The 27,510-nt window shown below is 39.4% G+C and overlaps 3 protein-coding genes across 6 annotated transcripts; 2 read left to right on the top strand and 1 right to left on the bottom strand.

Annotated features, from left to right (window-relative positions):
- The first annotated feature begins 715 nt into the window (after positions 1–715).
- Positions 716–6,466, top strand: paf1 (PAF1 homolog, Paf1/RNA polymerase II complex component). Of its 2 annotated transcripts, none has more exons than XM_044355029.1 (14): positions 716–955; positions 2,288–2,320; positions 2,447–2,539; positions 2,632–2,753; positions 2,861–2,927; positions 3,014–3,115; positions 3,210–3,315; positions 3,767–3,835; positions 4,076–4,179; positions 4,273–4,389; positions 4,505–4,633; positions 4,895–5,000; positions 5,433–5,511; positions 5,638–6,466. In XM_044355029.1, exons 1-14 carry the CDS (start codon positions 909–911, stop codon positions 6,066–6,068), a joined length of 1,605 nt encoding a protein of 534 aa, XP_044210964.1. In that variant the 5' UTR covers positions 716–908; the 3' UTR covers positions 6,069–6,466. The 2 variants fall into 2 exon arrangements, with proteins under 2 accessions (XP_044210964.1, XP_044210965.1); XM_044355030.1 differs by having other exon boundaries at positions 2,291–2,320.
- Positions 6,467–6,654: 188 nt separating this feature from the next.
- On the bottom strand, positions 6,655–9,976 carry gmfg (glia maturation factor, gamma). Its single transcript, XM_044355031.1, has 8 exons — positions 9,893–9,976; positions 8,438–8,537; positions 7,987–8,083; positions 7,805–7,854; positions 7,674–7,723; positions 7,453–7,535; positions 7,148–7,221; positions 6,655–6,830 (listed from the first exon to the last, which is right to left on the bottom strand). The coding sequence occupies exons 2-8, from the start codon at positions 8,438–8,440 to the stop codon at positions 6,759–6,761; spliced, it is 429 nt and encodes a 142-aa protein (XP_044210966.1). The 5' UTR covers positions 8,441–8,537; positions 9,893–9,976; the 3' UTR covers positions 6,655–6,758.
- A 148-nt stretch (positions 9,977–10,124) lies between these two features.
- LOC122984524 (protein Smaug homolog 2) lies at positions 10,125–27,478 on the top strand. Of its 3 annotated transcripts, none has more exons than XM_044355026.1 (14): positions 10,125–10,220; positions 11,535–11,880; positions 11,956–12,058; positions 12,202–12,678; positions 12,862–13,104; positions 13,249–13,358; positions 13,680–13,766; positions 14,046–14,319; positions 14,556–14,641; positions 15,505–15,620; positions 15,883–16,081; positions 16,610–16,736; positions 18,665–18,748; positions 24,503–27,478. In XM_044355026.1, the coding sequence occupies exons 2-14, from the start codon at positions 11,863–11,865 to the stop codon at positions 24,529–24,531; spliced, it is 1,953 nt and encodes a 650-aa protein (XP_044210961.1). In that variant the 5' UTR covers positions 10,125–10,220; positions 11,535–11,862; the 3' UTR covers positions 24,532–27,478. The 3 variants fall into 3 exon arrangements, with proteins under 3 accessions (XP_044210961.1, XP_044210960.1, XP_044210959.1); XM_044355025.1 differs by having other exon boundaries at positions 11,535–11,566; positions 11,681–12,058; XM_044355024.1 differs by having other exon boundaries at positions 11,535–12,058.
- The last annotated feature ends 32 nt before the right edge of the window (positions 27,479–27,510 follow it).

The following is a 27,510-nucleotide window of genomic DNA, read 5'->3' on the forward strand; positions in this document are numbered from 1 at the left end:
CCATATGAACACTGAAACAGTCAATGCTCGTCACTGTAATCATTCCTCCTGTTCATACAATAAAGTATTTCTTATCTTATGCTGGCTAATAAAAGATCCCCTTAAAGTGTGCTTTCAAAGTAAGTGATGGGGACCAAAATCCACAGTGTGTCCATACAGTCATTTTGTGCAAAAAAACATTTAAAAGTGTATCTGAAGCTTATATGAGGCTTCAGCAGTCTGAGTTAGTCATATCAAGTGGATATCTACCATATTTACAGTCTTTTTAGCATTAAAGTCCCTCTTTGTGTTTCCTTGGAAAGAGTTTCTCTGTTGAGCTGCGGTTGAAGTATAGTAACAAAAAGAGGGACTTTGGCACTAAGAGATGTAACATTTAAAGATATCTACTTGATTTGGCAACTTTGGATGGCTGAAGCTTCATATTAGCTCCAAATAAACTTTTAAATACAATTTTGCACAGAATGAGGACTGTGGATTTTGGTCCACATCACTTACATTATAAGTGTATTATGAAGGGATCTTCTAATTGCCAGTATGAGCAGGAGGGATGATTTAACCAAGAAAAAACAATTTCAATGTTCATTTGGGCACCTGACTATTGTTTTATGACAGAACTGAAAAAGTGTGAACCCGTCCTTAAAGTACACACTAACCTGTATTCCTCACATGCCACAACAGCAGAGGTCGCTCACAGTAAAATAAATGCTCTCCAGCTTTGTAGTTCCGGGTCACCGTCCTGTCCTGCCGGGACAAAATAAAGCAGTTACAGTTACACTTTGTGATGGGAGGTCAGATTTAACGGCTCTATGTGGCGTTATTTGGGTTGAAGTATTCACTGGACGTATTTGTGTTGATTATTTGTAAAAACAAAGAACTTTGCATTCAGTTGTGAGCAGTTTGTGATCAACATGGCTCCAACGATTCAGACACAAGCTCAACGGGAAGACGGCCACAGGTAAAAAAAAAAAAAAAAAAAGAAGCTTTCACAAGTTAGTTAGCTGGTTGTTAAGAGTTGAACAGTTTTCGTTCATGGGTACAACAACGACGACTTGTTAGTTATATGGGGGCTCATTTGTCAGTTGTACATAATGTTAACTTCAGCTAATAATTCCAGTTAGCGTTAAACAAACAAACAAGCTAACTGAAAGTAAAGTTACCTCATGCTAACCTTCTCACTACGGTAACTAAACATAACGCACTAAACTTATCATGCACTATATGATATAGTACCAATTAACTGACTTTAAACTTCGTCTTTCTAGCAGTAATTTCGCGTTAAAGCAGGGAAAATCAAATAGCGAACGATGTTTTCCTGCTAAACGTAACGTTAGTGCAAGTTAGCCGAGGTTAGCCAGCCACAATGCTAACAGTAACGTAATGTAAATACCCCAAAAAAATAATTATTGCAGTATTTAAATTCTGAAATCCCCATATTCCTATGAAATATATTTTCATCAAATCTTTTTGATTCAATAATTCATGTGATCCAAGTGTCAACACCAATGCCAGCAGTATAAAGCTCTCGGGTATATTACAGTATCTCACCCCTTTAACAACCCATTTTAACACAGAAGCGAGATGATAAAAAGTATTTAGAGACATGACATTTCGTGCCTTGCGAGGTGAACATACTCTTATGTAATTCTTCATGAATTAAATATTCCTTATTTTTTCAGAATATGCGCAATACATCTGTAAAAAGAGAATTAGTTATGCAGTTTTAACTGGCCTAAAACTATGATAATCAGTGGTTTCCCCCAGTGATATTCCATGTATGAAAATGTAAACATGTATCTACAATTATCAGTCAAGAATTTGGACACACCCATTTATTCGATGGTTTTCCTTTATTTTTACTATTTTCTACATTGTAGAACAATACAGAAGACATCAAAACTATGAAAGTACACATATGGAATTGTGTAGTAAACAAAATGTTTCATATTTTAGATTCCTCAAAGTAGTCACTGTTTGCCTTGATGACAGCTTTGCACACTATTGATAATATCTTAACCAGCTTCATGAGGCAGTCACCTGGAATAGTTTTCAATTGACAGGTGTGCTTTGTCAAAAGGTAATTGGTGGACTTTCTTGCTTTAATGCTTTTGAGACCATCAGCTGTGTTGTGCCGAGGTAGTATTGGTATGCAGCAAATAGCCCCAAATTGTGACAAACACAGTTGGAAAATACTCATTACCTTTTCCCTGAAATTATTATGTCACTCCGTAGCAGTAGTTTATGAGAGAGGGTAATAACTTGTATAACAGATTACTATTTTCTCTTTCAGTAGGCAGTCATCTCACAGAACAGTCCCAGAGAGGTGAGTAGATTTAACATGTTAAGTATTTGCTGTTATGTACAGTTTTTTTTTTATGTGTGCCTCCATTGAAGTGGTACTGAGGTATGTGAAAATGACTTTTGTCCTCTAATTTTCTGCTAATGACAGGTCAGGAGTGGTTTGTCGGGTGAAATACTGCAACAGCCTGCCTGACATCCCCTTTGACCCAAAATTCATCACATATCCGTTTGATCAGCACAGGTAAATACTCTCACCCAGCTGTCTCCCTGTTCATTATGTATGGAGTACATAAACACAGACACAGCTTGACACATGATTTTCTGTTGTGGTAGGTTTGTACAGTATAAAGCCACCTCTCTAGAGAAGCAGCACAAGCATGAGCTCCTGACCGAGCCAGACCTAGGGGTCACCATCGATCTCATCAACCCAGACACCTACCGCATAGACCCCAACAGTAAGTCATTATCCATTTGTGGTCATGTGCCACATCAAATTCTTTTTAGAGACAACACTGGATTATTAAATGTCTGTGAAGACTGAACCAACCTTTTAAATTATCAGTACTGTTGGATCCCGCTGATGAAAAACTGTTGGAAGAGGACATCCAGGCTCCGTCCAGTTCTAAGAGGTAAAACTACAAAATATGCAGTTTCGTGTTGTTACAGATCCATTGGGAGATTTTCTATTTAAAACCTTTTTCTTCTTCTCTTAAAGATCACAGCAGCATGCTAAAGTGGTCCCATGGATGAGAAAGACAGAGTATATTTCTACAGAGTTCAACAGATACGGTGTCTCCAACGAGAAAGTGGAAGTCAAGTAAGTTATATAAATGCGTTTACCTTGAAATCATCTAATAGCAGAAAGGTGCATCATTTTGTGTGTGTAACCTAAACATGTTTTGTGTTTTTAGGATTGGAGTGTCTGTCAAACAGCAGTTTACAGAGGAAGAAATCTACAAGGACAGAGACAGCCAAATCTCTGCCATTGAGAAGACATTTGAGGATGCACAGAAATCGGTGCGTGAAAACAATACTAGGCAGCAACAAGCAACTTTAAGACTAAAAAGCACATTTGGACATCTGGGAGTTGTGGTAACATTTCAGCGTAAAGAAGTGATAGTCATAATATCCATAAATCATTTTATATTCATGCAAATAACTTCTTTTCTTACTACATAATATGTACATACAGCTTTAGTGGCACCCTCAGAAAATTAATCACAGAAAATAGAACTGTCATATATATACTGTACATTTTGTGGCACACACTAATCATCATCTTTGTTTTCTTTTCCTGCTCTTCTTGACATGCTAGTTATTTTTGCACCATTGTCTGTAGGAGAGCCTCGCTTTCAATATATTTCATTGATTAAATGTAATGAATTTTTCACAGATGCCTTTCCAAGATGGCCTAAGCGGCAACAGTCTAATGCACGTATCTGAAAAGTGTTCTTTTATTTCTCTACAGATTTCACAGCATTACAGCAAACCTAGAGTTACTCCTGTGGAGGTACTGCCTGTGTTCCCAGACTTCAAGGTAAGCTAGCTACTTAAACAAAATAACAAGTCACTTTACTGACCTTTAGAATCTGTGGATGATTTTTAAAATACATACCATAAGCTGTTTAAACTCCTAATCCTTGGTTTTTGTTAAAAATATTTAGTCACTTTGAAATCCTCAGAGTATTCCTGAGGAGTCCAGTTACTCCAAGATGTTCATGGTAATCACTGGCACTTTCTGGGTTAAGATAATCATTTTTGTACGCTGTTTCCCCAGATGTGGATCAACCCATGTGCTCAGGTCATCTTTGACTCTGATCCTGCACCTAAAGACATATCAGGACCAGCAGGAGTGGAAATGATGTCTCAGGCCATGATCAGGTATCTACAAAATATCTGTTGTGTTGACTAGTGTATTAACAGCAACATTGTGCATAAACACTAATTTACTCTCTGTGTCACTCTGCAATACAGAGGTATGATGGATGAGGAAGGAAATCAGTTTGTGGCCTACTTCTTGCCCAATGAAGAAACACTTCGCAAGCGCAAGAGAGATTTTGAGGAGGGTGTGGATTATATGGCAGAGGATCTGTAAGTAGAATATTACATCAAGTTTGTATAATGATTCAATAATCACTTTTCCTGTTTAAAACTCTGTTACAAGCGTACCAGTAACTATCATTTCATTTTATTTTCTGTGTTTCAGGTATGATTACAAGATTGCAAGGGAATACAACTGGAATGTGAAGAACAAAGCTAGCAAGGGTTATGAGGAAAACTACTTCTTTATCTTCAGAGATGGAGATGGTGTTTATTACAATGAGCTGGAGACAAGGTAACTTACTGATCAGAAGAGACTCCTTTTGTTGTTGCACCTCAGTATAAAGTGGATGATATATACTTTAAAGGAAATACTTGAAGCTGGTGTGTTTGGATTGAGTATGTGTAGTGTAGTCTTAGAAGTGTAGAAGGTTTTGGTATCGGTGGTGATGTCAGAAACAAATACACAGATCAGTGCCCCTTCACCAGGATACATTGGGCTTTCATAGAAAAGTGTCAGGCTGTGTCCTCTGACAGCTTTTGCTCTGACCTGCAGGGTGCGTCTGAGCAAGAGGAGAGCCAAGGCTGGAGCACAGTCAACCACAAACGCTGTGCTGGTGTGTAAGCACAGAGACATGAATGAGAAAGAGCTTGAAGCCCAGGTGAGTGTTACCTTCCCCTTTGTTTTTTGCGCTGTATACTACTGATTGGACTGCAGTTTGTTGGTGGAAGGATTCATTCAAATTATGATTGGTGAATGAGTTATTAGTTTATGATGAAACAAAGGATTACAGAAAAATCATAGAGAAAAGATGCAGTATTGATTTTTTTAAATAGATTTCTATTTTAAATACAAATATTTAACATTATCTTATTGTAGAGCAAAGCAGTACCTGTTTGGGATTTGTGAATAACATGTTAATATTTATAATAACTGCTATGTGGTCAGTGTTTCATGTATGTTGTATTTAAAAACATGCCTCAACCAATCAAAATGTATGATCTATAATAGTGCTAGCTATAAGCTTAGATTCTTAATCATTCTCTGGACAACAGGAGGGCACTGATGACATTTCCTTCATTGTAATTCTCAGGAAGCACGTAAAGCTCAGCTGGAGAACCATGAGCCAGAAGATGAAGAAGAAGACATGGATAAAGACATGCAGGACTCTGGTCAGTTTTCTTTTCTTCTCTACCACTGCAAATCTCATCACTATACTTTTATTGCGTTGGCTACCTGCTGCACTGTAGTAATACATACTAAATGTTTTTATGTGAAATTTGAATTGTTTTCTCCAGGTGATGACAAAGACAAAGGCAGCGGCAGTGAGGCAGAGAACTCTGGCAGCGATTCCGACCGGGATGATGATGACCGGGAACAAAGGGGAGAGGACGACGACGAGGACGAGGACAGAGGAAAGAGAAGGAGGAAAGCAAGCGGCAGCGGCAGCGAGAGCGGCGAGGACAGGGCCAGGGAAATGCGAGACGAGGAAGAGATCTTTGGCAGCGACGACGACAGCGACGACAACGAGCCCAAGAACTCAGCCAGGAGCAGCGGGGACGAGGGCAGCGGAAGCGAGGACGAAGGAGGCAACAGAGGAGGCAGCAGGAGTCGCAGTGCCTCTCCGGCGCATAGCGACCGCAGCAGTGATCATTCAGAGGCCCGGGCGCAGAGCGGAAGCGGAAGTGACAGAGGCTCAGACTCCAGCGATGCCAGTGACAGTGAATAAGATCTGTGGTCCGGACAGCATGGAGATGGCCACCTATCTTATCTGTATGTGCAGTTCCAAACATGGCAGCGTTATGCTGTCGCTGTCCCTTTATACTAATTCGGTCTGGGGCTGTAGCCTCTCAGTGATTGCAAATATCAAATTAAATTTGTGTGCGAGATGCTCATTACTTTTGGACTGGGTACATCTCTCTTTATTACAGTTTTTATTTGTAGATTTAGCTCACGCACTAGTAGCTGTTTGTATACCATTCCTCTGTTTTTTGTCTGTCAAATATTTAGTACAGGATCGTGTAACAAAAAAAAAAAAAAGTCTTTGTTCTCTCAGCTTTTCACACGTGATTGCGTTATGGCTTTGAAACTGATAATAATAAAATGCAGGTGATGTTTTTTTAAGAATCTCAGTGGTCAAGTTATTTGTTTTTCTTAATTGAATTGATCTAGTGTTTAAAATCAGTCCATAAAGAGATTACTTTTTTTTTTTATTGCACAATTGACAATGTTGTTAAAATACAATGCAATCAATACAAATTGATTGTTCTTGTCCAAAATGAATAAGGTTCCAATACAAAACTGACAGATTTAGATAGGTTGCATACAGTAAGTCATTTAATAGCAATAACACACAACAATCAAAGTTGATATTTTTCCACAATGAAAAAGACAGTTTGAAGGTTTGGAAGATGCATATTCAGCGAAAAAATGCCAGCTGTTTCTTCAGCCATTCCTCTGTCAGGTCATCAGCGTTTCTTGTTTCAAAGACCTCAGAGTAAAGCAGAAAATGTCACATACAGAATCTGAATATTACAATGTCATAAAATTTGAAACAAGTTCAGAATATTTAGATTAATCATCACTCCAGCCAGTTGTTAATAATGTGGGGGTAGAAAAACCAAATGAACAAATATTACACATTTAAAAGAATAACCTGCTAAACAAATACAGGTAGAGATAAGATAAAAGTCTACAACTGTAGGTATAATGCAGGTACTATTTTTCCCATGTTCACCATCTTAGGCACAGTGATTGAGATGCCAGAGATTTACCATAAAATATGGGTCATAATTTTGGCATAATTACCTTTGTGAGCTCTGCAGCTTGGACCAGCCGATTCTTGCTGCCTGCATACATCATCTGTTGCTCTGGCTTACATCCTGTGAAATTAAATTTGACACTTTTTTTTCAAGGAATTCTGTAATTTTCCTACCCAAACAGACCTCAATAAATGCAATAAATATGACATTCATCGCTACTATAAATGTTCATAAACATTTTCACACAAGAGGGGATGTTAATTGGACAGTTGAGTTATTCTACTAAGCAAACAACAATGTAATTTAAAGAGAAAGATTCATTTTTTTACTGATGACAGCATTGCTACTTACCCATTGGACTTGAGAATATGAAACACAGAGGGTAAGACACCCTACCATCAGCGTGGACATATTTGTAGCTGTAGACAATGAATGTGCGCTGTTGTCAAGGAAACCAAATTACAAGACAACTTCAAACAATAATTGCAGTCTGCTACCATTTGAATACAACACTTGCAAATATACTTTCTATAAGTGTGAAGACTTTGCATTTTGACATTCAGTGAGGATATCTGGGTTGCCGCTCTGGGAGTTCCTCTTTCAGATCATCCAGTGAGATGTCCTGAAAAACAAAGTCGAGTCTAAGTGACTTTCAAAACTGAATGCAGCAATCTAAAAAAGTGGAATCTCTAAAAAGACTTGCCTCATATTCCTCCTCAAGGATAACAAGTTGTTTCTCCATATCGATTTTCACTAGGCAAAAAGAATTATTATTTAGGCTTTTAGTTCTGTTTTTTACCTGCGTAATATTCATACATGGGATTTACAAATGTGTTAGAGTGGAGATTTGCAAGGAACACTTATTCACAAGCAAGTGATACTTACTTAGTATGGCAGCATTGTTGGTCTCTTTTCGAAATCTAAACTTTTTCAGTTTATCTTTGAGACTTTCATCCACTTCACACACAACCAGAGAGCTCGACTGCAACACGAAATAGAAACATATTACTAGAGCCCAAAAATAGAAACAAAGAATGAGGCTAAGAGAGAGCAACTCTGTTCAGATGCGGAGGTCTCTATCCACCTCGCATGGATGCATCAAACATTCATGATACTATTCTGACATATTGAGGGCAGGAAATGTTTTTGCTGCAGCGTGCAAGAATGTAGTTTCCTGTTTGAGAGCGTGCGAGAGATTGCCAACTTGTGTCATAATGGTAAAAAAATATATATTTATATATACACATATATATGTAACAATGAATGAAGTCATCAAATCTGGTAAATTTCACTAGAAAAGCAAAATATTTCACGCAATTGCATCAGTTTCACCTACCATTCTCAAAGGATCCTTTTCTGCCTTCCTGTCTTCAGGGTGACGCTGACTTGCTGAAACAGTTTGCGCCTGACAGCTACTATTGGACTGTCAAGATCCTCTTAAGACAGTAAGGGCAGGGCAGACACACAGCGAAAACAAGCAATAGTGATGCTTCCTCTTTTAACTGACACAAGATGACACCATCTGTTACTTCTTCTATAATGCATAAAAGAAAAAAATACCCACACGAAACCTATGGATCTCAGCATGGCGGAAGAGATTGTATTTAACTTGAACACTATAACTACATTATTTGAAGTTGACATAGATTTATTTGACAATTTGTTGTCGATCAATATCACTGCATTGGTGAGGGTTACTTTCACTTCCTATTACTTTATAAGAATGGATATCAAATAGTGTAGAAACTTGCAGATGTAGGAAAGGTACTGAAATCCTATAAACATAGCATCAATTACACAACAGTATAACATTAATCAAAAGTCCTGCATCTGTGTAAAAGTTTAGAAATATATGCAGAGAGATGTACTTAAGCATAAACAGCAAACGTCCTCCATAAAAAGGTACCTGCCACAGTGTTACATTATTCTTTCAATCTATTTGACTACATGTGCATCATATGTAGTATGGCTTGCTTTTATTGAATCTTACTAAGAGTTAATTTTTATTTTATTTAATCTTATTTTAAATTTTATTGCTATTATTCAACCCTGATTTTATTATATTTTAATGTTTTGTTTGCCACCTTTTAATTTATTTAAGTGTTTCATTTCTTTTACATATACAATTTGATGTAAAGCACTTTGAGCTGCATTGACTATATGAAAGATACTATACAAATGAAGTCATAATAATAATAATAATAATAATAATAATAATAATTGTGTATCATATTATTATGTGCTTTTTTTGAATAGTTTGATCACTCAACCCACTCAGAGTAATACTGCAATCATTGTATCACACCCTCAGCATGGTAAGACTTAAATGTTTACTCTTGTGCTGAAATGATCAGTTGTACAAAAGCCAGACATTCATTTGTTCTCGGCCTCTCAAATGTCAGAATTTGCTGCTTGTAAATGTAAGCCTAATAGTATGTTTGGGTTTGGGGCTGTTAGTCATAAAAAAACAAGCAATTTGAGGATAATTGATTAATACAGTCAATCAAATATTTGAAGAAATAATCAACAGATTATTCCATGATAAAAATAATTGTTGGTTGCATCCCTTTAGTTTAGTCTATATTGAGTAGTAACAGACAAGTAAAACACCTTTGAAACACAGTAAATATAAGCTGTAAATATAAAGATGAATGTCTTCTGTTTTCTTTCATGTGCCTGTAGTGCCTACTTCACTTTTACTGCAGAACATGACGTGTTTACTGGTTAGACAGAGTGGGAGCGTTTTTTTAATCTACCAGAATGAGGGCGGAACAAAACTAAAATTACGTACCGTCCAGACGTATGACGTCGTGCCCACGTCTTACGTCAACTCAAAATCGAAGTAGATTTCTCCAGGCGTATACTCTTTATTTTCTGTATTGCAATAAACATTTTTGTACATACATTCTTTAACATGGTGTGTCTGAAACCACGAGAGCTTGCCGCTGTGGAGGAATATCCTTGAGGAATACCACGTATGGGATCGAAATCTACGCTTCTTTCAGCTAAGCTAACGTTATTGCATCTATTAGCAAAACTTGCTAGCTAAGAAGCTACCGTCGAGCTAGCTATGCATTAGCACTTTAGCCTAGCCCGCTAACCAGTGACAACTGACAAAGGTAAACAACAAACCCTTTGAGCCCGTTGATTTTAAATGTCTACTCACATAACTGTATGTAGTTATCTAGCCTCAACCTTATGTCGAATAAAACCTTGTTTTTATCGTTCCTGTTTGCACGTACGAAACGGGAGAAAAGGGGGCATAGCAGCAGCAACAGCGTCAACGAAAAACAATACAAATCCTGAATCCCCCATCACAGACTAGGCCGACTAAGCTAACTATGGCCAGCCGCTATTTAATGCAAGGCTGCCGGGTGTAATGTTAGCCTGTTTCAACTTAATAAACCTCGCAACAACAGTTTGCTGACCAGAGCTAATAGTCAGACACTCGGGTTTGTTCTTAAATAAAAATGATAGCTCATAATGTTACAGGTGCTACCGTTCGCAGTGTTTGGGAGTTGGTAGTTTTGACATGTAACATTACTCTTGCTGGTTAGTCATGATATTTGTGTCCCACTTTTATCGGATAAATGATGTATTATTATTAACTGTAAATCATAATAAAGGGCACCGATGACAGCTCGTATTCTTTGCATAGCAGCCTATTCTAGTGTACTCACAGCGTTACTGACCTAGACAGTTATCTTTTCGATAACTTGCTTGGCACACCTTTTGTGAATGGCTTGCGCCTGTTATGATATGACTCATGAATGACAAGAGTAGAGTTTATTAGCTTACCTCAAGTAACACTCATAAAGTCACAGTTATAACTAGGAATTTCAGGAATTGATTTGCAAGGTTTTTTGGACATTTCTCAGATCTCATCTTGTTTTGAACCTGAATAAATTATACATATCAGGTCCATGCTGTAGCTATGGAAAAGTTATAGAACACCAATTTCGTGTTATATTCCTTATCATTTCCATACTTTGGAAATCAGAAAAAGTTGCCATTATCGCTTATGGATATATTATTCTTTACAATAAAATATCAATCTCCCATTATCAATGCAGATTGTCATTCACAAGCTAATGATCATTTCCATCATCTAAGAAGATCATAACTCTTTTGTTTGCAGCTTTTGGGCAGAGAAATTTATGTCCTCAAATATTAATAGAACAACCACAGGAAAAACATATTCAAGTACTAAGTCTGTAGGATGGATGGATGTCATAGCACTCATGTTGATTTGTTTATACATAAAAATATGATTGGCATCACAGTGAATATGTTAAAAGTAGAAAAGCTAAACAAATTGGTAATGGATAAGTGTTGAAACTAAATAGTGGGTTGGTTATTATTTTAAATTTGAAGTAGACATAAAATTTGAAGTAATCATCTAAGATTGTTCTCTCTGTTTGTTGATTTAATAGGGCACGGATGATGTGATCCTGAACATGCCAGAGTGAGCAAAAAAGCTTTTCCTGTTCGTGTCATTACCAGCTACATTTGACACATACTCTCAGCCTCACTTCATAAGACATCTTCTGAACAATCCACACAACATCCCTGTCTGCAGTTTCTTCTGCACCTGAACCATGTGAGGGCCCCTCGGTCCAGTCTGAGGGGATCCCAGGACTGTTGCAAATACGACCCCGCTGTGCGGGGCGAGACTGATCCTGTCTGTGTCAGAAAAGTGTTCTTTCCAGTACCCTACTCCCCCTCCACACATTCCTGTTCTCCTTACCGAGGAGACACGCCATGATGTTCCGAGACCAGGTAGGTATCCTTACAGATTGGTTCAAAGGCTGGAATGAGTGTGAACAGACGGTGGCACTGTTGTCCCTCCTGAAGAGGGTGTCCCGCACCCAGGCTCGCTTCTTACACATATGCCTTGAACACTGGCTGGCAGACTGCACAGAGATCCACATCCTAGAAGCCGAGGCCAACAATGCAGGTAGTGGATGATTTATTAGAATATTTTATCACACATTATGGATTATCCCTGATTATCTTTTTTTATATTGAAGAAGGCATGTATCAAACCAATAATGAAAGATCATTCACTGGTGAAACACTCTATCTGCCCTTTGTCCTTAGCTATTGTCAGCCAGTGGCATCAGGAGCCAAAGGAGAAAGTGGTGTCCTTGCTGCTGTCCCATCTGCCTTTGCTGCAGCCACGCAACAGCGAGGCCAAATGTGAGTACATGAAGCTGCTGCAGAAGGTGTTGAGTCACACTATCGAGAGTAGCCTGTTTGTGGAAGAGAGCAGACAGCTGCTGTCCTACGCGCTTATCCACCCTGCCACCACACTGGATGACCGCACCTCTTTGGCCATGTGGCTGAACCACCTCGAGGAGCACTTATCCAGTGGCTATGTATCCTCCTCTCGAGCTCCTTCCAGCCCCTACCACCCCCGCCAGGGCTCAGATGAATGGCCCAGCTCTGCTGAGGCTCTGGACCCTGGCCACGCCTGGCACGACAAGTCTCCCTCATCAAGCACGTCTCCGGCAGGACAGAACGGACACATGTCTTTCCCAGGCGGAATGTCCTCTCCCATCAACAGCAATAACACAGGTTATATTTCTCATACTTTGTAATTTATTCAAATAGCGGAGAAAACATGGAGAGGAGACAGTTTGGTCGCCCATTAAGATGTTGAGTAGCTTTTATCATCTTAGAATCTTAGTGTTGTGGACGTTTCTTTTCCAAAAATGTTTTTTCTGTTTTTTCTCATACTTGAATTATTCTCTTCCTCAGGTCTGGGTGGGCAGATGCAGCCCAGCCCTCTGAAGAAGTCCATGTCCGTTATCCCTTCCAGTCCCCAGGCTTGTGGCTCTGAGTGGGTTAGCCAGGATGATGCAGGGGGCCGGCAGAACTTCATTCCAACAGATCACGCACCCCTCTCCCCCCAGAGCAGTGTGGCCTCTTCAGGCAGTGAGCAGACAGAAGACCAGGGCTCCACACGCAACACTTTCCAGGAGGATGGCAGTGGCATGAAAGGTCAGAGTTCATCACCAACTAAGCCCAGGGCACTCACATAGATGATATTTGGCTATGGTAAAAGCCATACACTGCCAACAGCTGTAGTGATATCAGCTGAAATGTAACAACTGTTTTTTGTTCCTTGGTGTGTGTTTGTTCTAGATGTTCCCGCATGGTTGAAAAGTCTTCGCCTTCATAAATATGCATCACTTTTCTCCCAGATGACCTATGAGGAGATGATGATTCTAACAGAGCAGCACCTGGAGTCGCAGGTTTTTAAGCCTTCTTTTTGATACACAGGGGCATGGCTTTGATTATTCCACCCTCCTTATCAATTGTGAACCTTACTGTCTTCAAACCTGATGATACATCAACTCTCAATGAGGCATGAAATTAAGCAATGCACCCCACAGTTATATCCACCCAGTCACACATACAAATGGTTGCGATTTTGCCTCTGCCCCTTGGCTTTAATGAAACAGATGGTGATTAGGTTTGTTATTTAGTAACTGTATAAATTGCCCAGTGTTCCCGCAAGAAATGACTCGTCTGCTTTTCATGCCATCTTGTTATCTCCTGTCTCTCCTTTTTAGAACGTCACTAAAGGAGCACGACATAAGATTGCCTTGAGTATCCAGAAACTGCGAGAGAGGCAGAGTGTGCTCAAGTCTTTAGAAAAGGTAATTGAAACTGGATGATGTTGTTTTTCCTCATGCTGAAAACAGATTTTGTCTTGATGAATTTTTACTCATACTGAGTGTGAAGTAATTGATGATCCTGTGATTTAGCTACATAGTGTACAGAGCAGGGCTGGTAGGGATTTGGTGTATTGCTGTATGACATGTCAATAGTGTAAAAGTCTTAAATACAGATCCACTCACAACGTCACACTGCACCCGAAAGTGTACCAGTGACTCATTCATACACTATGGGACACTAATGTCCTTATATCCTTGCAGGACATTTTGGAAGGAGGAAACCTGCGTAACGCCCTCCAAGAGCTGCAACAGATCATCATCACACCCATCAAGGCCTACAGCCCACCCAGTGCGGCACAGACTGCCCGAGACACAACCACCTCTCCTTCAGAAGCCACAAAATCAGGAGCAGATAAAGAGCCGGCCTCAGATGGCTTCCAGTCCCACAACCCACCTCCCTGCGATGGAGACTCCTCAGCCACACCCATCTCAGATGGCGACATTGCTGGACAGTTCACCCGTGTGATGGGTAAAGGTGAGATGTTTTTTTTTGTTTTTTTCCAGGAAAAGCTCTTGTCACTTGCACGAGCACACACAAGGCACAATCAACAACATAACAAAATACTTTACAAGTTATATCCAAATATCCTTGTAAGTGTTCATCATGTAGAAAGAGTTTAAATCCTGCAGTAATCCTCAGTATAAGTTTAACATGATTATCAAATTTACTCATTCTACATGAATATTAAACCCTGGCTTTTTTTATTTCAGTGTGCACCCAGCTGCTGGTGTCAAGACCAGACGAGGAGAATATCAGCTGTTACCTTCAGCTCATCGAGAAGTGTCTGACACATGAGGTGAGAACTTGTCAGGGTTGGGTACTGTTCACATTTGAACTGGTACCGGTACCTGGAATTCGGTACTGGTACCCACCAGTACCTTTTTTCTGTACTTTACTCTCTGTAATAACAGAAATGTAATTTCATTTGTAAAGTCCAAACTTCTCAATTTTAGCATTGTTATTTATTTAGAACATTTTGTTGTGTAAGGTAAAATGAACAATAATAAATAATAAATTATCAATAAACAAGGTAAAATAAGTTGTTTAGCCTACGTGTTGGAGATGTGCTGTTTGCCGAAAATGCACTAAGAGCCTGTCATCTTCAGCTCTTCATCAAACATCTTACTGTGGCTATTTCTGCTTGTACTCATGAAACAGCAAATTAAGGCTGATATCTGAAAGTACAAACAGGAACACAGGAAAGAAATTTCTTGAAGGCTCATAAGGAATCTTATCAACACAACATAACCCGCTCTTAAGGTACCAACATTTGGCACTGGTTGATCTAAGGTGAATAAGTACTCAGCAGTATGACATAATTCAGTTGAATTCAGTTTAGAGCCTGCAAATGATGTTTTTTTCATTTGCTGAATATATTAAAGCAATTAGTGTCCATGAATTCGTGCCTTCTTACAAATGCACTTGATGTTAGTCTTATTGCACAAAAAATAATACCTTAAAATATTAAATCAGGAAAATATATCTATATGAAAGAGAATCTCGTAATTATCATAGTTTTTCCTCTTCAAATGCAGAATAAAACCTGCCCTTTCCTTCGGAAAATCACAAATTCCACAAGCGTCTTTTGAAACCCTGCTAATGCTCTTTGAAAATCTGAAACCTTTTTTCTTCTTCTCTCTCTCTCTCTCTCTCTGTCAGGCTTTCACAGAAACTCACAAGAAAAGGCTGGTCTCCTGGAAGCAGCAGGTCCTTAAACTGCTCCGCCTATTCCCTCGGAAAGCTATGCTGGACATGCCTGTGTACCGACAGAAAGGGTGAGCCCTCTTTTACCTTTGATCTCACTCTTTAGCAGGGGAGATGTCACACCAGCTGAATGTAACTCTCTCCTCGCACTCATCCCTGCTGTCTAACTTTTGCTTTGATTCTCTTTTCCTTCCCTTTTCTCTTTCACTCTTGCTTCCTCATTCAAATAAGTATCATTTCTTATGAAGTAGCTTCATCAGTTGAATGTGCTGTTTTCTTAATGCTCTTGGGTTTTGATATATTTTCCTTTTTTTTTGTCTGTTCCTACTCCAGCTGGACCTATGGGTCCAACTCCCTCCCCACAGCAGGCTCTGTGAGTGGAGGTGTAGCCCGGCGGGGCCAAAGGCAGTTCCAGATGACCCCTCGTGGACTCCCAGCTGGGCGCATGGGTCTTCTTAGTCCCGGTGGGATCGGAGGAGCGTCTCCACGTCACACACTCACTAATCCTGCGCTGGCAGGCCAGGGTAGACAAGTCAGTATTCCAGGAACTGGACGGGCAATTCAACACCAGTTTGTGACACTGATGACTAACTTTAACACATAGACAAAATATATCATGAAAAAAAGTCAAATATCCAAACATTTGTTGTTGTTTTTTGACTTTCTCTTTATTCTTGTTGACATTTTAAAACTTTTTCTGCTAAATGCTGACTAGACAGTTGAAAGTTTGAATCCATATTTCTAGCACAAACAATTTGCTCAGAGTTCTTCTTTATTCAAATTATCTGAAGATGACATGATGTCACATGATGACATACCCAAGAAGTCATAATACACCTTAGTAAACATTTATTCTGAGAAGAAAACAAGTGGAAAAGGCAATATACACAGACAAGACAGTACACGGGGTTAGGCATCACCGCATTTGTGATACAAATTGATTTATTCTCATAGCTTCAAGAGTTTCTGTTTATTGACTTAGCTGATGAAAGCAAACCATCTCAACCTCCTTGGATGAGTGGCATTTGTGTAATGAGTATTTGTGTTTTCCCTCGTATAGAACTTGTGGTTTGCCAACCCTGGGGGCAGTAACAGCATGCCAAGTCAGAGCCGCAGCTCTGTGCAGCGGACCCACTCACTCCCTGTCCACACTTCCCCGCAAACCATGCTCATGTTCCAGCAGCAAGGTATTGTGTGAGGTCATGCCTCTCCTGTCCGCAACATTGTCCACATTACACTTAAAGCCTATCCCTCTATTTCTATTTTAATTCACTGTATATTGTACCCAAAATGTGGCTACAAATGTACCTCTCTCAACCTTATTCTTATGTTTTATCACACTAGTAATATCTACATGTCTTTTATTTACAACTCCTTGTGTTTCGAAAGTAAAATGTATTTTTTTTCCAAATGAGAAGGATATCAAGTTGTGCATGCTACACAACTTTAAAAAATAGCTATAAATCTGTCAGGTGCCAAAATAGAGACCTGCTCACCCCCTTTGCCAAGGACAAAATAAAGAGACAGCTTAGCGGCATATTGCAGTAAACAATCTGTCACCTTTTGCAATATACATAACCTCTAGGCTGCCTCAGCCCGTGTGCCAGATGCCACGCACAAGCACTGCAGAGTCATCTGTAATGGTCTTGTCATGTTTTAACAGAGTCAATATAGATCTTTTGTGTGAAATATGTGGAAGCCAAAAAGTCCCAGCTGTTTAGGCTTCAGTCATCACTGCACAATCTTGCAGCTGAGTATAAAGATCAGTCAAGGGTCAGACTTAACACTCAAATGCTCATCGCTGGTCTATGTACTGTAGTTTAACTTTCAAGCTCACTCAGACTCTGTCTCTCTTCAAACCAGTATCATATATCCAGTAATCCCGATCATGTCTACATCCACTTGAGACAGACTGCAGTTTACACCTGACATCAGAATACATCTTAAGTGCGTCTCAAGTGGGCACTTGTGGTCACACTTTGATTTTTAAGCAAGTGAATTGTAAGCTGTGATTCATGCCGGACAAATAAACACTTCACTTTAGCCACACAGCAAGGGAGGAACATTACAGAGGCTGTTTGGTACCATGCCTTTCTGAAACATGCAGACAGATAATATGTACTTTACAAAGCATCTCGTCACATAGTGCAAATTATTTGGCCTTCTAGTTTTGGCTGCTTTTGCTTGAGTTTGATCAAAATGTCAGGTTGTTCATTGATTAACAGTTAGTTATGCATCATGCAGTGCCCTTTCCAATGGAAGTGTGTCCGGCTCTTCCTTTACTTGGAGATGTTGTGTAAAAAAATGAGCGAGTAATGATGAGTTTTTAGTCTAAATACCATATGTGAGTGTGCTATCCATGATTTGGTTTTCTGTGACTGTACAAATGCCTTACCGTTCAACCTTAAGACCTACATTTACACCTGCAGGTCCTCATCACCTACATAAAATTCACTTTTTTTTCCAGAGGGCTTTATTTTTTTTGTAGTTTTGGCCATGATTTGTACTGGTCATTGCACCAGTACCAGAACATTCACTTTACAACAGATTATGTTAAAACAAGCCTCACAAGTGATCAGACAAAGAGACAGGTTTCAAACCTTCAACCATTTGTGTGAAAATGAAGGCAAACACACCTGAAAAGTCAAGTCAGTACCATGGCTTGTAGTTTTTGCAGTGTGTTCACCATCATTGGCTCTAATTGACCATCATCAGCAGCAGATTCAGCATGTTGAATCTTGTTTTATTTGTTTGGCTATTAACAGAGACAGTTCATGCATTCTAGTATCAATCACTTGGTCCTTAGATTATTATCAGGTCAAAGAACCATCTGAACATCACATTGACATAATAACAGTTATTCTTCAGCACACATAAACTGTGTTATTTCTCAGTTTGAATCAGATAAAGCATATTTGTGGCCTGATAACTGAAACTGTTCTTTTCCTTGTAAAATTGGCTAATGAATCCTCTTTGGACATTATCTGTTAATAGAAAAAGCTACCAATGTTTTTGTATATTTAGAGTGTGAAGAAATTGACTTTATGGCAATCCTAAAGGTAATATAATCCTTAATCTTCCTTCGGACTGAGACTGTTTTTACTCATTCCCTTAGAATGCCAAGTTCCAGGTGCTGACCTGGAGATCAACCCTACGCTGGAGTCACTGTGCCTCAGTATGACAGAGCATGCCTTAGGGGGTAAGTGTCCTCAACAGTCTCGTGCTAAATAAGCCACAGGCTGGCAAACCTCACACAACTATCAACAAGACAACAACATCTTATTACAATATGAAGTTGTTATATATTCATGATATATGTTGGTCCAGTAGACAGATGTTGAATAACTAAAACACTTAAAAAACATTCAATGAACAACCATGTCCCTAAAGAAAAGCAATACTGTACATACTAATTTGTCACCACACAACTTTAGCTATCCAAACAGATGGAAAGGTCTGTCGACTTTTATAATCCATATTTCATTAGTTATATTTGTTAATTAATATTTCATAATATTTAAATTATACAGTATTATCAGTCAAGTCATACTCAGGTTCTTCGTGCAGAGAGAGAAAGACTAATACCTCTACACCAGGGCACAAAATTAGCACCAGCCTCCAGCAGAATGCTGGTAAAATATGCAAGTGGCTGATAGATTTGCTTCACTCCACTCACCAGCCAAAAAAAACAGTGGTAATCTATTGAGTGGCTGGTAAAATTTGAACATTCACCAGGCATTTAGCCAGTGGACAAAAAAGTTAATTTTGTACACTGCTCTACACTTTTCACTTGAATGACAAAATGTCGAACAACTTCAGGATTCAGTTGCTCTGTATTTTTTACTTTTCCCCAAGTATTATGGTACTGACTTAAAAAGTTGTTCCTGTTGCATTTTATGCAAGTTAGATGAATTTGGGGAATTTAAAGTATTTGCCCTCCTTTCCAGAGACAGATAAAGTGATTCATGTCTTTTTGTGTCTGTGTGTGCAGTCTGAAAGTATGTTTAACAGTGAGTTTAGCCTAGTTTGGGTTACGTTCTGGATGTCTGGATGGAAAATACACGTAGGGTCTTCTCCACAGATTACTGGTGACATGTTGAAAGGTCATGTTTTAGAAAGTCTCTACATCACTATCACCAAATAAATAAGATCACATCAAGCATTCTGTGCATTTTTGTTTAGATACACAAGCTTTGGCAGATGAATAAATGCATCTTTTGGAAAAAGTAGCTCCAAAGTTGTTTGGATATTGTATGTATTTTCATTAGCACTTGGCTAACAAGTACAAAGTGTTAAACTTCCCCAGCTTTTGGGAAGAGATGCCAATTTATGGCATACACCAGTGGTTTTCAAACTTTTTTGTCCCAAGACACACCCTTATGAAAATGAAATTTTCGAGGCACACAATTTTTTTTTTAAAATATAGTATGCATCCTCATAAATATAGAATATACTGTATGTATGTAGATAGAGGCTATATTGCATCTCAAATAGATGATTCACAATAAAAATGACTCAAAATCATATTTTATCAAAACTTTTTATTTTTTTATTAATCGGGATAACAAGGCTTTATTAATTATTGTTACAAAATCATGTCTCCAGGATTTAGTGGTTTTAGACTAGACTTTCATAAAATCAGTTTTAAAATACTTATATTATTTATAATGTAACAGGCTATTTATATATAATAACCAAATCATGTGTCATGAGCCAACAAATCAGATTTTATTTTCACAATAACTAGGCTACTTCGTGTGCTATAACAAAAAAATACGCTACACAGAGAGAAAAAAAAAGATAACAATTAGGCCTACTTGCTAAATGTATGACCTATTACAGTAACCTATGTTGTTTCAATTAATTTGGTAGGGCTTTTAATTGTAGTGTTTTTGTTTTTTGGTACTTACATAGGAAGGGCCAATTAATGACTAACATGCACCTGTCTCTGAGAGCAGAGTGTCTTGATCCGAGACAGGACAGAGGACAGTGTCATTTGCATGTCCTGCCCCACGGACAAGCGCTCCCTTCTGTTGTTTTTCATGTATGTCATCGATGAGAAGGCCAGTTCACAAGTACGTGGTCGGGGATTGTAATAAAACAGAAACCACATGCTCCGATAGATTGGGGTATTCCTTTGCTACCTGCAACCAAGAGGGCAAGTCTGCAAAGTCCATTTTCAGTGAGCAATCCTCTTTGAGTTAAGTCAGCTCTTCTTTTCATCTCATGGTCAGTGTCTGGATTGACGCGGAGGAAAGAGGATGGAATGGTGCGTGAACCCAGTCATAGTATTTCATGTTGGCAGAAGTGAAGTACCTGGTAGACCTCTCTTCCAGTGTGTCCAGGTGCTTGACAACAAGATTGAGCAATCCTGTTTTACCCCTGCTGTGTGCCGATGGCCAGGGGGAACATCTCAGTTGACCCACTCATCAAAGTCTCTCGCCAGAGGGCCAACTTTGAACGAAAGCCTAACGAAAGAATTTGCCTGTTGTGCTGAGAATGGTTTCGTTCTTCTGATAGGCCAGCTTTGCCTACCACGCCTCATCCCTGGTTAAATCCATGTGAAGCAATCCATGTTCCCTGACAAACTGTCTCACTTCATACTCTTGTGCATACCGATGGGCCAGGACCTTTCCCCGTGAGAGCCACCTCACCTCTGCGTGAAGTAGCAAAGCATGGTGCTCAGCCCCCATCTCCGCACACAAAATCGAACCCAGTTGAGATTTCAGGGGACTTGATTTGATGAAGTTCACAATATTCACAGCCCGATCCAACACTCCAGTCAATTCAGGTGGCGTTGTTTTGGCTACGAGAGCTTTGCGGTGCAAGAGGCAGTGGATTGCTTGGATGGTAGAGCTCTGCTCCTTCACTTAAGTAACAAAGCCTTTAATTTTGCTTGTCATCGCAGCTGCTCCATCTGTGCAGATGCTGTCACACATAGGCCAGGTGAGTTTAAATTGAGGTAGGCATTTGTCCAAGGCCAGCGGTGGCTATTGGCAAGGGTGGGCTTAGCCCACACAAACATGCGTCTTGCTCACCCAATCAGAAGTTAAGTTCACTGCCAGCCCCCTCTTGTCATGTTCAGACACATACACACAGAGCTCTGAAGCAGACCTGTCTGCTGCACAGAGTGGGGCCGCTCCATTTCAGCGCGCTGGTGCACTACTTAACACATAACGGCAAGGGCTGGGAAAAGTGTTTAAATGGAATGTAATCTGTCAGCCAGCAGCAGCAATCATGTAATTGTCAGCTGATAAAACAAACAACAACGTCAGCCTACAGGGCAAAAGCTACAGTAGCTTTCTTAGTTGACAGGTAATTGCCAGCATGGATAGTAATGTTCACAATATTATTTTATCTGAGCCTGAATAACATTCATCAGTTCTCTCTTATTAATCTCCCTTGACTTGTTTGTGTTTGTATGGGCCATGTAGTCGTGGTTACATAAATGCCGTTCTCACCGCTGAAATTTAGCGGTGGATCTGCCGACTACGATAACTGTCTGACGGTGTGCAGACTCCGCCTACTCAGCGCACCACAGGCATATGCTGGCATGGTAATAGTGTGGACCCACTGTCCCTTGGAGCATGCCAAGGGGGAGGGGTGTTGCTATGACAACTATGAACTTTCCCCACTGGTCGGCGATACAAAATCAATGAATGAATAAATACAAACAGAAAGTGTTGTGCTCTCATCTGTAGGTCATACAGATTCTGATGATCCCACCATCACCTCCCGTCAGTCTCTGAAAAGATCCCTGCTCAACATCCTTGACAGGGACATTTCAGAAATGGAAAGATTTTCCAAGAAGAAGGTAGAACTAATGACAGCCATATTCAGTCTTGTACACAAATCTAGTCCATTTCTAGATTCCACCTTTTTGTGCCCTCTGCGTGTGCTTGCTGGCACTGTGGTAGACAATGTGAGTCTGAAAAATGAAATTCTTGTTGCAAAACCAGTGTTGGTCAAGAAATGTCCCAAATGAGACAGACCTGTCCGCTGTGTGTAAACACCTGCAGGAACTTTCAGAGTTGTTTTCTTTGTCACTTTTCAGTTTGAGTTTAAATAATACACTACCTTCTATTTTTGTAAATATTGGCTATGGTGAGAAGTCTCACTAGATCAGGTTTTAATTTTATTTGAGAACTAAGCTCATCCAATGGAAAGAAATATTATGGAGTTGATTATTTTAAAATTATGTTGAAAGGATTTTTTTATTTTAGGGTAAATCAATCTGCCCTCCACTGACTCAAATCATAGGGTAGCAGCAAACTTAAAAATGCTGCTTCATTACCTCCCAATTTCCCTGCTTCATATTGTTCTGTATAAATTAGAATAGAATACTACTTTATTAATCCCCATGGGGGAAATTAATCCTCTGCATTTAACCCATCCAAACAACCCATTCACAAACACGCTGCTGGAGAGGCCTGAGGGCACAATGGTAGGAGTTTGTATCTGATCTTGACTCTGACAACCCACCAGTTATGTGCCATCTGGCCAGGGATTGGAACCAGCAACCTTCAGGCTGCTAGTCCGCTTCTCTAACCTCTGGGGCTACCTACCGCTCGAGTCGCCCATATTATTTCTACCAGCCCACCCTAATATAAGCATCCTCTGGCTGTGTTTTTCATTTTGTCCCATTAACTGTTAGAAGTAGTGAGTGTCTTCTTTGCTTTGTGATCAGGTGGTGTTTGAACTTACTGGGTACCATCGTGTCATTTGTTAGCTTCTCCCTGCAGATAAGGCAGTCTGGTTGGGGGTAAGCAGCATCTCCCATCCACGAAAATCCCAGAGCAATGTAACTATTGTGATACTGTCTCACAGTCTGGTTCACTTCTCTTTTTGGTGAGGAATTTATCCATAGCTAATGCTTTAAGGCGTTTTGCTAATGAACTAGTTTTTTGATTTAGAGTGCGGTAACGTTTAGTCCATTGCCATGAAATCAAAGTAGCGAACACAGGCTTTAGAATCTTTGGAGTCAGCCTGTCGCTAGGTGGGGGGCATTGGGGTGCAATGTACCCTTCATCTGACAAAATGAATTTTCTAATAAAAAGAATATGTGTTTTGCATTTGTATTCACATTTGAGATTATACAGATAAAATCTGTTTTGGTGCATAATTTAAGTGTGATTTAGCAGCTTAATTTAGACAGAAGACAGTTGACCATCAAATCTCGCACTGAACTGCGAGATTAGGATGACCTGTAAGGTTAAAGGTTAAGAGTGCCGCACATAGAATTTTGGAAGCTAGCATTAGCTAATAGTAATGTATAGTGATGCTGGGTATTAGAAAGTGCCTCAAACTTAAAGGAAATTCAGCAGACAAAAATAAAGAGATGTTCAGCTTAGAATCAGAAGAACGATTATGTTAATAAAACATTTTACAACATTTAAAATTTGTTCTTTAAATTTGTACTTAATGAAACAGTTGAATGGGGCATTTAAGGGACACACAGTTTGAGAACCACTGGCATAGACATCCAGAAATGTATCTAAGATTGGCTTAGCTCAATGGTGGCATATCTTCAAAAGACATGCATATGGCCTCTGTCCAGTGAAAGCCATTTACCCCCAAAATATCATCTTTCATGAGCTCAGATAAACAGCCCCTCTTTAGTTTAGTGACAATTAATCTTTTCTGATAATCCAATGGGTTTTTTAATGGTTTATTTAAGTTAAAAAGTACAATTTTCACATCCCATAAAGGAAGATTTAATCCTTTTATCTGAAAAATTAAAATTTCCAAATTTAGAGATACATGGCTTTCATTGGACAGCGGGAACAAGGGAATAACTATTAACTTTCTGCCTCTGGAAAAGGAGGATAAACTATAAAAGTCTCCAAAAAGTGAATGATCCCTTTAAGCATTAGAGGGTGAAATGTGTATGTTGCACTATATTCAATGGTTGTAAATGTCTTAAAACATATTTCTTTATAATCTCCCCCCTCAGATGGAACAGACCGGACATCAACAATATGAAAAGAAGAGAGGAAAAACTACACTTCAGTTGAGGCCTGTTCAGTTCCTCACCACCTAGCACAAAGATATACGTATGCTTAAGAAAACCAGGCAAAGCAGTCACTACAAAAATGACAAAAAACTGTGTATATGTTCTCTAATATTTTTGTACTTTATTATATACAACTAAGTTTATTAAAAATGGAATACAGATGATTATTATATTGCAGGACAGAGAAAAGGTTAACTGTGCAAACTGCTCCATGTCACCTGCAGGACTGTGACATGGCGTGCAGAGGCTCAGTTTGCCGTGGTCTGAGAGAAAAACGGTGGATTGGTGCTGTCTTAAAGGGGTTCTGCCCTATGAGTTACTCTTCTTTTCCTCCTGCCTTGGAGCAAGGCTTCTTTCCAGAACACACTGACAGACACAGCCCCCTGCACCACATAATGCGTAGATTCAGAAAATTTCCAGCCAGAAGAAAGGCACTTTTTATTAAATTATCTTTGATATTAGGCACTAAACTGTAATTGGCTTAAGGATACGCTCACTGAGATGTTCCACTTGTAGACAGGTGTTGTTATACAGACATGATTACACCTCCTAGACACCCTATTGTTCTATAACCAGTGCTAGTGAGTGCTTGTATTGGTTGAAACTTAAGACGGCTTTCCTTGGTTCTTGTTGTTCTTTCTAGAAAACATGTTTTTGTGGCAAAGGCAGGAAAAGGAGGACCAAAAGGACTGAGGAAAAGCTTGAAATTCAACCGCAGGCATACCCCTTTGTCTTGGTTGTTTTCCCTAAACACATAGTCAAAGTAGAGGTGACTGTTCTCTCAACTTCTACAAAGCCAAAGAGAAGGGTTGTGCGATTGTTAATTTGAGAAGGATATTTGTAGTGAAATGCAACAGAATGGTATAATTTTTTTTTTTTTTTTTTTTTTTTTTTTAAAGAACAGCAGTTTGAAGAATTTATGCCAGCTGCAGTTTGTCTCTGTTATTTTATGCCCTACTACATAAATGATGATGAATCTCATTTTGTGCCGAGGAATCCCCAGAGGGGTGAATAAGGGCTGGTGAGGTTTGTATTGTGCAAGAGCTGATTTGATATTGAATTGATAAAAGCGAGGAGGGTAGAGTGTTTTCAATTTACACTCACGCTTAGTGAAAAAAACTAAATGAAACCCATCTCAACCCTCTGGCCCCTGTATGATTGGCTCTGGAAAAAGAAGCTTGATCATGTAATAAATGCTCTGGAGCGCAGCGCCTCACCCTCGCAGTGCCCTCTTCCTCACGCGGCCGATGTGATGATTTGATGAATCATACTTTTCAAGGTGCTTTTGACGATGTCCATATTTTCTGTTTGTGTCTCGGTGTGTTTCAGTCTCAGAACCCTAACATTTTCATGTGGTATCAGTGTTGAATCAAAAACTGTCTTATACAGCCTCTGTCTTTGAATGTGGCAGAGCGGAGGTGCATGTGTGTGTAATATGGTCTTAACTTTTGGATCACTTTTGGTTGCATCATAAGGCAGGGATAACCATTCACATTTTATTTCAGCAGAGCCATAGGAGGTCTGTATAGTAAAGATGGTTATTTACAGATATCTTTTCCAATTGTATTTTTTACTCTCCCTTGATATTGATAACTTATGCTTATTTTCTATAATCGCATGTTTTGCCACACTAATAGAGCACTGTTGTAGATAGAGGACATGGTGGTTGATGGTGCCCAGTGTCACCAAAAGCTAGAGAGCAGAAACCTTGCAACTAATGTTGTATGTTTATAACGCCTAAATGTCACTGTTTACATCTCTCTGGGATAATGCCCAATTCATGCTATGCGATGTCATGAATACTCCATTGTCTCACTATGTAACACATTAAAGAACTGAAGCCTTCTCGCACATGAGCTGGCTCGGTAGAGCCTGAAAACAAAAGTGTTCTACCCTTCATCTATGGGCTCCATAGGAGCCCCAGTAGGTTTTTCAAGTGATACCTGTATGAGGCATGTAACGCCTGCTTTTCTGGTCATGCAGTGATGAAAGAGAATAGCTTTCCTGGCCTTGTGATTGAACTGTTAGCTGTCATGTCCTGATAAACTGTTCATGTGGTGCCTGAAATGCACAGCTCCAGCATCCTCAATATGTTGATTTAATGGTCTTGAGTAGTACTGTAGTCATGAATTTCTTCAGAGCAGGCTCTTGGATAGATCTGACTTACTAAATGCATCACACTCATGCCCGCAGAGGACTTCAGTAAGTTAACAATGCTGACAGATTTAAGACTCTGCTACCTTTTTTTTTTTTAAAAAAAAAAAAAAAGAAAACTTCACTATACTGTATATCAACTCTGTTATGTTACATATGGCTCAGATTATCCTTTTCATAGCCTCTGTAAAGCTTTGGACAGCCTACATATTACTGCTAATAGACGCAGAGGTACAGTGCAGCAGATTTCTGCAAGTGTCTGTGCATAATGAAGATGCAGCAGGGGATGACAATGCTTATCTGAGCCACAAATGATGTGATTATGAGTAAACTGAACACTAATAACAGGCCAAGGAATATGTTTACTCCATGTTTACATTCCAGTGATGCATGAAACGAGTTGGGAAATAGACTTCATGAGGTCAGCTTGGTGTATTTTCGCATACCAAGAATCCACTAGGAGGTACAGAGCCTGTGTCATATGGAGACTCCTAATAAAGTGGTCCTGAGATCATGTAAATGTCCCTGCCAGGCTTGATCATTGAATTAATGCAGCTGTCAGCTCCAGGCTACATTACATCTTTGTCTTGTACAATTGATATTTAATTCTGATGACTCCCCCTAATCTTTTATGAACCTTTTGCATCCCATGCTTACACTCTACTTTTTTACTGTCACTCATATGTGTGAATGGTCTGAAGTGCAGCATCCGTCGGATCATTGACAGTCCAAATAAAGAGGTTCAGTTCTTTTGCAACTTCATTTGTGGTTTGTCTTTGTGTCTGTTTACTTCA

The sequence above is a fragment of the Thunnus albacares genome, chromosome 6 (assembly GCF_914725855.1).
Source record: "Thunnus albacares chromosome 6, fThuAlb1.1, whole genome shotgun sequence".
NCBI lineage: Eukaryota > Metazoa > Chordata > Actinopteri > Scombriformes > Scombridae > Thunnus > Thunnus albacares.